Source organism: Crocodylus porosus, unplaced genomic scaffold (assembly GCF_001723895.1).
Source record: "Crocodylus porosus isolate Cpor-Errol unplaced genomic scaffold, CroPor_comp1, whole genome shotgun sequence".
NCBI lineage: Eukaryota > Metazoa > Chordata > Crocodylia > Crocodylidae > Crocodylus > Crocodylus porosus.
In genome coordinates, this window is record NW_017728947.1 from 52,677,159 (window position 1) to 52,689,281 (window position 12,123).

Here is a 12,123-nt window from a genome sequence, read left to right on the forward strand (position 1 = left end):
ACATCCCTCTTGAAGTGTGGCACCCAGAACTGGACGCAGTACTCCAACTGCGGCCTGACCAGTGCCGCATAGAGGGGGAGGATCACCTCTTTGGACCTGCTCGAGATGCATCTGTGGATGTATGACAAGGTGTGGTTGGCCTTCCTTACTGCCTCTCCACACTGCCGGCCCATGTTCATCTTGGAGTCAATGATGACCCCAAGATCCTTTTCCGCCTCCGTGCTGACAAGACGGGAGTTCCCCAACCTGTAGGTATGGTGCCAGTTATTCCTCCCAGGTGCATCACTTTGCACTTGTCTGTGTTGAATCCCATCCTATTCTCCTCTGCCTACCCTTGTAAACTGTCCAGGTCTGATTGTAGCCTGTTGCACCCTTCCAGTTTGCCCACGTCCCCCCACATCTTAGTGTCATCGGCAAATTTGAACAGGGTGCTTTTTACCCCCTCGTCCAAACCACTGATGAAGATGTTGAACAGTGCGGGCCCGAGGACCAAGCCCTGCAGTCTTGGGCTTACAGGACAAGCCCTATGAGGAGAGACCGAGGGACCTGGACCTCTTCAGCTTCTGCAAAGAGAAGGCTGGGAGGTGATCTTGTGGCCACCTACAAATTCACTAGGGGGATGAAGCAAGGGATTGAAGATTCTCTATTCACCAGGGTGCCTCTTGGGGTAACAAGGAACAATGGTCACAAACTGACAGAGAGCAGATTTAAGCTAGATATCAGGAAAAACTTATTTAGGGTAAGGGTGGCCAAAATTTGGAATGGGTTTCCAAGGGAGATGGTGCTCTCCTCTACCTTGGGGGTCTTTAAGAGAAGGCTGGATAGGCATCATCTGACCCCAGCACTCTTTCCTGCCTAGGCAGCAGGTTGGACTTGATGATCTGCCAAAGTCCCTTCCAACCCTAGCATCTATGAATCTATGAATCATTAAAAATATTCATATTCACTATTACAGCAATAAAAAGGAATTTTTAAAAATAAAGGTTACCATTCCTCCTGCTATATCCTATTGTCAGGACACCTGTAGATTGTTGCTGTCATATGAACCTCAGTGACGAGCCACAATAGGAAAAGATTCATGTTGGGTTCAAGCAGACAAAACAACTGCACTGACTGAAAATGAGGGAGGGACACAGACTTACAGCAAATTCTGTTGAACTATGAGAAACTGTTTTGTCTGTCTGTTCTATCCCACAGTAAGTAAAGTTACATCACAGTAATTTACCATGTCTGTTATTCAGGAGTACATCATTGCAATGTAGCTTCAGTTATCACAGGATAGTAGTATGCAGACAAAACAGTTATAATGGATCAGTTGATACACTGATACATATCAATGCATCAGTTATAATGGATCATATGTACATTGATACATATGAACAGCGAGTCCTTCCACATACTTTCAAGTGATGCAATTGTTCTTTGGTTCATGCCCTTGGAGAGTTAAATCATTAAATCCAATTCTTAAAAGCCTGACTGCAGCTGATCTGTTAGTAGGAAGCAAAAGAGCAGGTACAATCTTGCACTCTTTGCTCCTGCCTTTCTCAGTTTGTATATCTTAGTAAAAGGACAAACAACAACCTACAATCACAAGCACTTCCTGAGACACAAGCCACCTGGAAGATGATGTCACATAATCCCTACTGGGGATCTTTCTCTTAAAAACCTTAATAAGACTAGGGTATTCAAGTGTTGTCTATGTGAAAACAAGGGCCAACTTTTACATTAAAAGGTTTATCCAGATGAAGTCAAAAGAATAACAGTCTGCTTTATTATTCTGACAAATGCTGAATATGTATAATAAAAGAAAGGCATAAATATTCACAATTTCCATTTCTTCAAAACATGTAGCAGTTTTCTATATTTTTATCCCAGTAAAATTACTTATTGCAGAATTTAAAGTGAGAAACAGGAATATATTAAAGTCATGTATCAAAATATCTTTAAACTTTAATGAATTTGGCCCATTTCATGCACATCCCACAAACAACTAAACACAATTTGATGCCTCTGTATTCAATATGATCTGTTCCATTTGTTTTATTGAATCCCTCAAGCAAACATATAAAAAAAATAATTTCTATGAAAGTTTTCATCTTTCCTTTAAAAAGTACACAGAAAGTGCAAAATACATTGACATTGGCAGGTGCAATGCTCTACTTTTTGCATCAAGTCTACATCAGTACCATTCCGCTTGTTTCAGTTAAGCTACTTATGATTTATATCATTTGGAGAAGAATATTGCGTTTGTCTAAGATGCTTAGTCCCCATCACCATACTATCTGAACTTTTCACAATGATTATGCATTCATCTTTGCAACATACCATAAGGCAGAAAAGTTCTATCATGTCTTTTGTACAGATGGGCAACTGGAGCAATGACAGAGTAAGTGACTTGTCTGAGATTACACAGGAAGTCTACAGCAGAGCAGGGGATTGAAGCAAGTCTCCCACCTTAGTCACTGGATCAACGTTCCTCTCCAACAGAAACAAGAGAGATTGTACTCAAAACTACAGCTACTGGTAAGCATAAAATATAAATGGGCTTCCATGCAAATGCCTGGTCTCAAATAGTGAGAGGATATGTGTAGAACAGTGAAGGGAAGAGAAGTTCACAGATGCATATAAATTGATTCTTAGTCAGGTAGACCCAATGAATTTGTTAAGACTATTCACATAGCTGAGTATTTTCAGAAGCAAGCATTTTCCTTTAACACATTTTACAGTACTGAAACAGACACCGATTCTGTGGCCCTAGGGTTACCATATTTCCAGCGTCAAAAAAGAGGACACCTAAGAGGAGAGGGGCATATTACTGTGGGGGGGCAGTGATATGCTCATACCCTGCCCCTCACTCCTAATTCCTGCTGGTGCTCTTCACTCCTGACCTGCAGCAGCAGCCCCCTGGCCCCCAGTCCTGCCAGTGCCCCTCACTCATGGCCTTCAGCCCCTGTCCCCCAACCCAGCCTTCCCAGTGGCCCTCACTCCTGACCTGAAGTCCCTGCCTCCTGAGTGCTGCCAGTGTCCCGCACTCTAAACCTGCAGCTTCTGCCCCCCCAGGCCTGCCAGTGCCTTCCTCCCCTACCAGCAGCCCCTGCCCCCCTGCCGGCGCCCCTCACTCCCAATTCACAGTCCCTGCCTCCCCAGCCCTGCTGCCCAAGCATGTCCTGCATTGCATTCTCTCTCTCTCTCTCTCTCTCTCTCTCTCTCGCCCAGGCAGGAGAGCACATGATCCCCAGTGGCAAATCACCTTGTCTGCTACTCCCAGCCCCAAGCAGCCAGCTTTCGAATGAGGAAGAACAGCAAAAACCCAGACACTTCACTCTTATTTTAAAAACCCAGCCATATGCAGCACAGGGGACCAAAAAAGAGGACATGTCCAGGAAAACCCAGCCGTATGGTAACCCTAGCACTGAGAACTGCAGAATGTAGACTGGGCAACACTGAAGCATGGATCCAAGCGCTGTCAGCCTATCATTAATGCTGATCAGTATTTCTCATTATAAGACCTTCTTTCCAGGAGCTTATAAAACTTTGACAAACTTTAATCATTTAGGCTTAACTTTTCCATGGTGGGCAATTACCTGCAATTGATTTTTGGGGAGGGAGTGGGGAAGGGCAGGTGGAGAAAGAGGCATTTCAGTAAAAAGGTTCGGTGCTTTCTAGGACCAAGGTTAAAAAAAAATACATATTTTGCCCATATTAGACATTGAAGATGTTTCTTTGAAACTCTATCACTGCCCTGCTGAGGACCAAAGACTAGAAATTTGACAGGAGTGACTGATGTACTAGGGAGAAGTTATTTGCTGTCTTCAGAAAATCTGCCTAATAATAGTCAAGTTACAAGCCTCTGAAAGATGATAGTCTGCACATGCCAAACAGAAACTTCCTCAATTTCATCAACTAAAATCTGAAAATTCTGTCCTCTCTGACTCTTTCAAGAATTAATGTTGACCACATTGTGCATGTGCCATCTCTATGAAATGACTGAACATGCTCCAGCCCAGAGCTAGGGAGGCAAAGTCAAACTTTCCCTGCAATTGCTGCTCCCAGCTGCTGTTGGGAAGGGTGACACCCAGTTCTGAAAATGACCATTTGGAGCCTGTTTCTCTGATTAGGTCAAACAATGTGGAAGCAGAAACCATGTCATTCAAATGAGAGGGAATAAGAACTAGATTAGTGGAGGAAATCAAGTAGATTAGGACATGATACTGAATAAGAGTGGGCCTGGTGGTGACTGGAGGAAGTAGGAAATGGAAATAAAGATGGGGACTATGAAATAATGGAGAGGTAACAGATGGAGGATGGGAAATGGATCTGAAAAGGATCTTGGACGCAGGAGAAGGACTAGCACTAATTTTGCAAAAGGACTAGGAAAGGAAGGCAGTAATGGGGGTGTGGCTGAGATGGGATAAGGAGCTTGTAAGGACTGGGAGACAGTGGGAGAAGAGGGAAAGAAGCAGATTAGATAAGTAAATTGGAGGGGGAGACAAGGATGAGAGTCCTGAGGTGGGGAGACTGAGACTGTGTTGGCAGGTAGAACAAGACAGGGATAAGAAGCCTAGAGATGGGGAAGAGATAAAGCCAGGAAAAACACAGACATTACAGCACATTCCCACTGCACTATATTCTCCTCAGAGCCTGGAATAGTACTGAAGTTCATGTATCAATTAAAAAGAACATTAAGGTTGCATAGTCAAAAGCTCAAAAGTTAATATGTCAGGTTACATAGCCCCCTTCTCCTTTTAATAAGGCCCCTCAGGTAGAAAGTTTATTATGCAGTCTTAACATTACAAAGATACAGAAAAAAACGCTGTACCAGCAAGTTAAAAGCTGCACAGAATCGGGGGCAGAAGATTTCTTTAAGATATAAGAATCAAAAATGAGTCCAGTTCACACTGACCTTATTCACAGTTAAGCATATAATATATGCTAGAATGTGACTGCTGAGTACGTTCAATAAATTCAAAATACATGCAAAAAATATAAGGGGGGGGTGTCTCACCTCATTGACTCGGGGCTTGTTTATAATGTTTTTGGCATTTGAGGCATATCTCAAGGTACTCATGGTCTCATTGTAGCTGGAGCTGGCAGGAGAGATGGCTATAGATGAAGAACAAACACTGATTTAAAGAGATTCCTTTAAAAAAATAAAAACAGTAAATTTATTTTAAAATATATCTTTTATATTTCATACCGCAGAAGTGAGGTATTTTTCTGTACAATGCAGATCACCAGATGTAAAGCCAACAGAAACATGAACTCACTGGCAACCATGATAGTCTTGGAGTTACCCCCCAGGCTGTCCTTCAGAAGCCAGGTGAGGATGGAGTCGCGGTATGGAATGTAAGCCTGCCTCCTGGTTCCACTGACGCTGCCTGTAGTGTGACTGCTCATGGGGCTGCTGTCCCCTTCACTGGTTATGCTGTTTATACTCTGGCAGCTACTGAACATCTGCGAATTCTGTGCTAGAAAACAAACATACAACAGACAGCATCTGAAAAGGGTTATCTTCAATGGGCTCAGAGAGGAATTTCTTGTCTTCTCTGGTTGGTGTATCCTTATTCTCTCACTTCTGTATCCTAACTGACTGAGATAACAAAGGCAATTTTAATTTTGCACTTTACACCATTGCGCTAGCTGCCCTCTAATACTAACAGGTCAAAAACATTATCAGATCCTTGGATGAAGGAGCTCTTTTCAACTCCTCATTCTAACTCCAGACATACTTTAAATACAGTCTCTCCAATGATGGGAATTTGTGCGCTGCTACCTCTTAAAGTAACAATATTATTACACATACCTAAGGTGGAGATGACAATTCCAAGAGTAACCAATGACTTGTTAATGTTGGCACCTTCTGTAATCCGATCTTTACAGTAACTGGGATCAGCTCTTTCACTAAAACACATCACAGGAAATAACACACAAATACATATGCAATACTGTAGGAAAATACTCAGTTTTAAAAAAAATGCCTGATGTGAGAGAGTCTGAACAATGCAGAATCGTCCTGAGACACAAGAATAGAGGAATTTTAGGCTTTTAAGAAAATAAAGTGTGATTTGAATGTTTTATATTTTGTCACTCATTTTTAAAAGGAGCAGTAATGCTAGTTTTTCAGTGTGCTTTATCATAAAAAAGGTCATGCTATTATTGCCCGTTCACTGGCACAAACTGCTGCTAGGTACTCACTAACCAAAATGTGAAATTAAGGGTACATTCTTGCAGAAGATAGCACCATCAGATTGATCCTGGGCAAGAAAACTGTCATACATCACTCAATTTTATGGGAAAAATTTGACCTAACCAACATCATTTCATTCAAATGCATAGCCCATGTCTGAGCATCAAACTAACACACCCTCAGATGTTATGAATGATTATGTATTGTAAGATACACATTTGAGAATGGAAAGTGTTGCCTCAGCAGCTGTTTCATAACAACTTGCTACAGCTACCAGAGCTACATGGACCTCAGTCATTTAAGTGCAGAAAGTAGCTGAGATGATGACAGGGCAATGCGGTTAGTGATAGGGGAATGTACCACATAGAGTCTTTTAATCTTATTGCATTCTGCTACCTTGTTTAGCACTAAGCACCAAGCTACCAATTTTTCTCCCTTCCATGCTGTGCAATAACTGGGAAGAACAATGGTCTTGGTTCAACCTTTTCACATAAAATTTTGGTAAATCTTTTGCTATAATTGGAACCGCCTTTCAACAGGAATAGTGCTGTCAAACAACCTCACTTGTGAGACTAAGATCAATAAGTCTGAAACAAATTACATGATGTGGTTGCCTGCAACAGTGGGGGACTGGATCCAGTGACCCAAGAGGTCCCTTCCAGTCTTGTGCTCTTATATTGGTCTAATAATATCTAACTCCCAACACAGGAAGATACATGATAGAGTGATAATTTTAGCTTCACATTTTTCCCTTCCTACAGAGAAGCCAGATTTAACATTATTATAATGAGGTTTTTTAATATTTAATTTCCCTTTTAAAAAAAATCATCAGTCATCTCTGTGTGGAAAACAGCAGCTTACATTTTAGCAGAGCTCTTGTTCCCCCAGTACAGTATTACCTGCCTGCAAGGTCCACTAAATTGATCTTGCTTGCAATTTCAGAAGGGAGATTATTCTCCAGGATAGCCTGAAGGGAAAAATATGTATCAAAATATGATTCAATTTAGTACAACAGACTACACATTTTTTATTGAGGAACTGTATTTCTGGAAATTCCACTGACTTGCTATCTGACCTTAAGCCATAGAGTATGTGCATCCCATCAATTCAACAGCTGTCTTAACTTGCATGCAAAACTTTCTATTACACTGATTTTTCTTGAAAAAACTTCCCTGTCAGTGACTGCGTGAAAATAGCTTCTCACAAACCTCACGAAGTCACTTTGTACTAGCATATTCCAAGGTTGTTTTGTGAAACTGCTAAAAAAATCCTTCTGTTCTAAGATTACAGGATGGCAGAAGCTTAAAATAGAAAAGGTCTATTTAGCTCACTGAGACCATTTCTTGCCAGTGAAGAATATAGTCCCCCCAAAGAAAGGATGTATCACACCAGATACAACATAATAAGTGCCAAGATGTTAAGGAGGTAAGCACATTAGGAAATGCCAGAAAAACAAAATCCTTGAGCAGGCATTAAACTTATGCTGTTCTTGATCTCACAATCCTAACCAGTAAATAGTAACAATAGGTCACAAAATGTTATGAAACTGTAAAACACATTTCCACACACAGGTTTTAAAAATTCTCTTGGGGACAGTGCTGCTTTTTGATTGTCATTTCTCAACCTAAAATTTTCCCTTTAGCAGCGAGTCTTTAGTTTAATCTCTTAATGACAAACTGGCACTAGGGAACAAGCATGTGAGGTGGCATATGAAGTGGAACAAATATGCAATGTGATCCACAGGAAATAGGTAGCAGGAAATAAGTTCCATTGTTATTACTAAAAGTAGCACAGAATGGTGACTGCAAAACTGGGCAAGTCTGCTGAACACTGTTTTTTGGAATGGAAAAGATAAGGCAGTTGGAATTTTTTAGCTAACCTGAGTGTAGTGGATAGTGAAGATGGCGTGGGATCTGCTGCTGGCATCATGAATATGTGTAGCTGCTGTGATTCTACGAACAAAAATGCAAAGAAAATATGTTCATTTGGGACAGTTTAGGTCTCTGTATTCAGAAAGAGTGCAAATAAGAAATGGAACTGATTAGTGAAAGCTTGAACTTAAGTACTGCATATTTAAAAAATTCAGCAGACCAAACTCTTGGACCTGACCAAACTGTGCTTCGGTATGGGGTGTGCAAATGTGGAGGACAAAAGTAAATTAAAGCTAGGTTTGAACTCTGGTGGTCCTCAGAATAGTCTAGAAACATATTAAAAAGTTATAGGAAGAAAATTTGGGGTCTTAAAGAAAAGCAAAATACAGCTTGAAAGTTTAACCAGTGAAGGAAATATCACATCCCAACTTTCCTTCAACATTCTGGGGCCAGGGCTTTTGCCCCCATCCTGGCCTTTTGGCAGGGCCAGCAAACGGCACTAAGATCTAGCTAGTATGAGCTTTATGCGACTGTTGGATGCATCTGTCCAATAGAACAATGTTACTCAGACTTGTGTATGCATAACTCTGGGGGTAGGTGGTGAACTTTTAGAAGACACACAAGAGGAAGGAAAGGGAAAACAGGAGGGGAAGAGGAGGAACAGAATAAAGTTTAAAAATAAAGAAAATTTCTATAGGCTCTTTAAGGTTGTTGGAGAAGTTACTGTGTTATTGCAATGACAAGATGTTACTGTTTTTATTACCCATAACATGCATTTGTAAAGGTACACAGCAATATAACAAACATAAACAGAGAGAAGGATGCAACTTACAAAATGGGGGTCAGAAAATCACTGATTCAGGACCTGTTTGGGTAGCTATCTCAGTTGCAGAAACAGAGAAGTGCAAGGAAACTGTATTTAGTTCATTATAGTCAAAGAAAGTTGAGATGAATAATGTAATGCATTAATTTATTACAGTTACATGTGCTTCTCCCCAGTCTTACATCATGGATACACCATAAAGTTGAGTTTCTCTGTTCATTCATTCTCTCCTCATTACTCATGTTCAGGCTTTGAATCCAAAGATCCATAACTAAGCCAGATGACCCAAGATTGCTGTAGTTTGCAAGAGGTCTAGGATGCATGAGAGGGCTTTAGTGGAACAAAAAATGGGGCTCCAACTGCTGCTGCTTTTTTGCATAGTCCAGAGCTTTCAGTTTCCTTTCCAGTTAATGCCAACCTTTGTAACCATAAGGCCATGTGCTGGCAGACTGCCAGATAGCAGAAGGGGGCCTTTTTGTCTGTACCAAACTGACTGGTTCACTCTTTCTTATTATTCAGTCATGTCTAAGAGTCATATTTTGCTTTAGGTGGGTATCAGCCAGTTCCCACATCCACTGCTTCATCACATTAAGGGCTTGTCTTTCATACAAAAATTTCCCATTGCTGTCACCGGATAACAGCTACATGGGCAATGCTGAACACACCAGAACATCACTTCAGCCACACCTGAGGCTCATAACAGGCACTGCCACTGGCAATTTCTGTGATGCAATCAAAGCTTATAGCCTTTTTTTTTGTTGTGCCACTGACAACTAGAGGGTCACGGTAGTGATGGACAAGAAAGAGTGCACTGGATAGACATCAGCATGGCTTTCATTGAATTGATGAGTGTAAGTCACACTGACTGTAGGAACTGCAGTCTGCCTGTGGCTTCCTGCCTTTTACAACTAGCAAAAAGCCTCCACAAACAATCTAGCCATACAATGCCAACCTAGTGCACCAATAACATAAATGGGAAGAAAATGCTCCTTCAAATCTTGCAGGAGGATGGCAACTGGTTAGGAGAAAGGAAAATTAAGGAACTAAAAGCAGAAGAAGAGAAGAGACAAAAAGGTCCTCATGGTTCTTGGGTAAGCACAAATAAGGACAGAAGAGCCCTAAAAATTGGCTAAAGACAGACATTCAAAAAGCCTGAGTCTGAATTGATTCCATCTTTGCAGGTTAGTATAACCTGGCTAGGCTAAACCAGTTTGTAAATCGTACAGACGTCCCTTCTGGACTGAAGAAATGCAGACATGCCTGCAGTGGCTCAGGGTAGAAGCTGGGGGTAGGGTGGGACGGGGGGGGGCGTGCTATAGCAGCCTTCCCTTCCATTCCAAATTGCTGTGCTGCAGGGAAGGGCGTGGCCAGGACCTGGCAGGATGCTCTGATTAGGGAGCAGTTCCCTCTTTTGCTATTGATAACAGAGCATCTAGGCCATGTGCAGGCGAAACAAGAGGCATGTTTGCATGCATGACACTTCAAAGCAGGCTAAATGCTTTTGCGCTGCTTTAATAGTGTTGCTGTTCGCATGCCCTGGTGTCATAATGTGCATCAATTCCAGCTGTTGTAGGAAATTCAGTGGCGTAACGCACCTTAAATGACTTGGGGAACAGCAAACTAAAACTCCTTTGAGGAGTTTTAGTTTGCTGCCTCTACAGCAGTAGAGCGAAGCACTGGGCTTTGTGCAGCTCCATAGCTCTGCAGGAAGCCCTGCAGACAGCCTGCAGCAGCCCAGGAAAGCAGCTCCACCCAAGAAAAGCGGCGAGCCCAATCTCCCCCTTCCCCCTCCCTGGAGCCTGCCTGAGCTGCACGGGGACCCAGTGCTTCCCTCCACAGCTGCAGTGCCACCTGGGACCACCCAAGCCAGGTGCCTGCAGATGGCTGCTGCCTGGGGGGGCGCTGCAGCTGCTGTAGAGAGAAGCACAAGCCCCCCCCCTCCCCACAGCCCGGGGACTTGTCTACCCTTTGGCAGCTCGCTCTCCCCTCCCCACCTGAGAGGCAGGCAAGTAAGTCATCGGGGTGTGTGCATGACACGGTGGTTTAATCAGACCTAAATTGAAGCAGTGTTTTTTTAAAACCCACTGCTTTAATTTAGGGCCCCTATTTCGTCTACACATGTCTCTAGTTACACAGCAGGGTGTTACACAGGGAGTTGTTTATTTATCAGCCCATCAAACATAACAAAGCCTCTCTCATTAGTTCAAGTTCTTCTTAAACAACTTTTTTCATGGAAGGAACAGACGGACTTTACCAGCAACCTGTTGATTAGCTCCAAAAAGCCCTAAACTGATACTGTTCTGTCTGCCTTTGTGCTGTCTCCCACAGCATGGACCATAGCCAGCATGTGGTCTGTGGTGGTGGGGTGGGGCGAGCAGCAGGAAGCCAGGCAGACCCTGCTGTGGCTGCAGTCTCAGCTGGAGCTCCAGTGAGGGAGCAGAGGGGCGGGGCCAGCCCTGCTGGGCTGGAACAGAGAGCAGAGCCCCACCCAGGGTTGCAAAGCATCTGGGATGCTGGGGGACTCTGGTTTAAGTTAAACCACAAAGGGGTCTGGGACAGATATTGCATAAACCAGTTTGACCCAGATCAGTTAATTCTGATACTGCATTCAACCAGGTTTATCTCAAATTGGTTTAGGCCATTTTCAAACTGGTTTATGTATGCTGAATATCTGTTCTGTTACAGATTTAAACCAATTTCTGATCGCTTAAACCGGTTTGTGTGTAATGTCTGTCCCTAGCCATGGGGACAAAAGAGAAGAGGAAAAGTACCTCAAGGTGTTGGCATGGCAGGCAAAAGAGGAAGAGGGAAAAGGGCAGTACAGGTTTGTAATACATCTTCTACAACACAAGGCAGTACTGGAGGGGAAGGAGACATTGTCTTGGCAACTCTTATTGTGTGTGTGAATTTTTGTGGGAGGATGTTCATGCTAGATTATTTGCATAAGGCACATAGAATACTCTTTATTATTTTTTTAATGTCCTACTGTCATTATTTAGGTTTTTGTTTGTTTTGTTTTTCTTGGTGGCAACACTATGTTTTTGGAAGTTTGTATGTGTTGTGGTTTTTATACACATATCACAGACCAAATTTAGCACATGGAAGGCCTTTGATACGGTATCCCACCCCATACTGGTGAACAAGTTAAGGGGCTGTGACTTGGATTACTGCACAGTCCGGTGGGTGGAGAATTGGCTGGAGGGTCGCACCCAGAGAGTTGTGGTGGATGGGTCGGTTTCGAC

General features: G+C 42.7%; 1 protein-coding gene across 1 annotated transcript in view; it reads right to left on the reverse strand.

The window, feature by feature from the left end:
* The window catches only part of STARD9 (StAR related lipid transfer domain containing 9), a 211,932-nt gene that overhangs the window by 89,798 nt on the left and 110,011 nt on the right, over positions 1–12,123 (reverse strand). The window contains exons 9-13 of the mRNA XM_019551344.1: positions 8,067–8,139; positions 7,087–7,154; positions 5,804–5,901; positions 5,268–5,468; positions 5,006–5,103 (exon numbers count right to left, since the gene is read on the reverse strand). Of these exons, the coding sequence (XP_019406889.1) occupies positions 5,006–5,103; positions 5,268–5,468; positions 5,804–5,901; positions 7,087–7,154; positions 8,067–8,139 (538 nt within the window). The remainder of the gene's footprint in view (positions 1–5,005; positions 5,104–5,267; positions 5,469–5,803; positions 5,902–7,086; positions 7,155–8,066; positions 8,140–12,123) is intronic.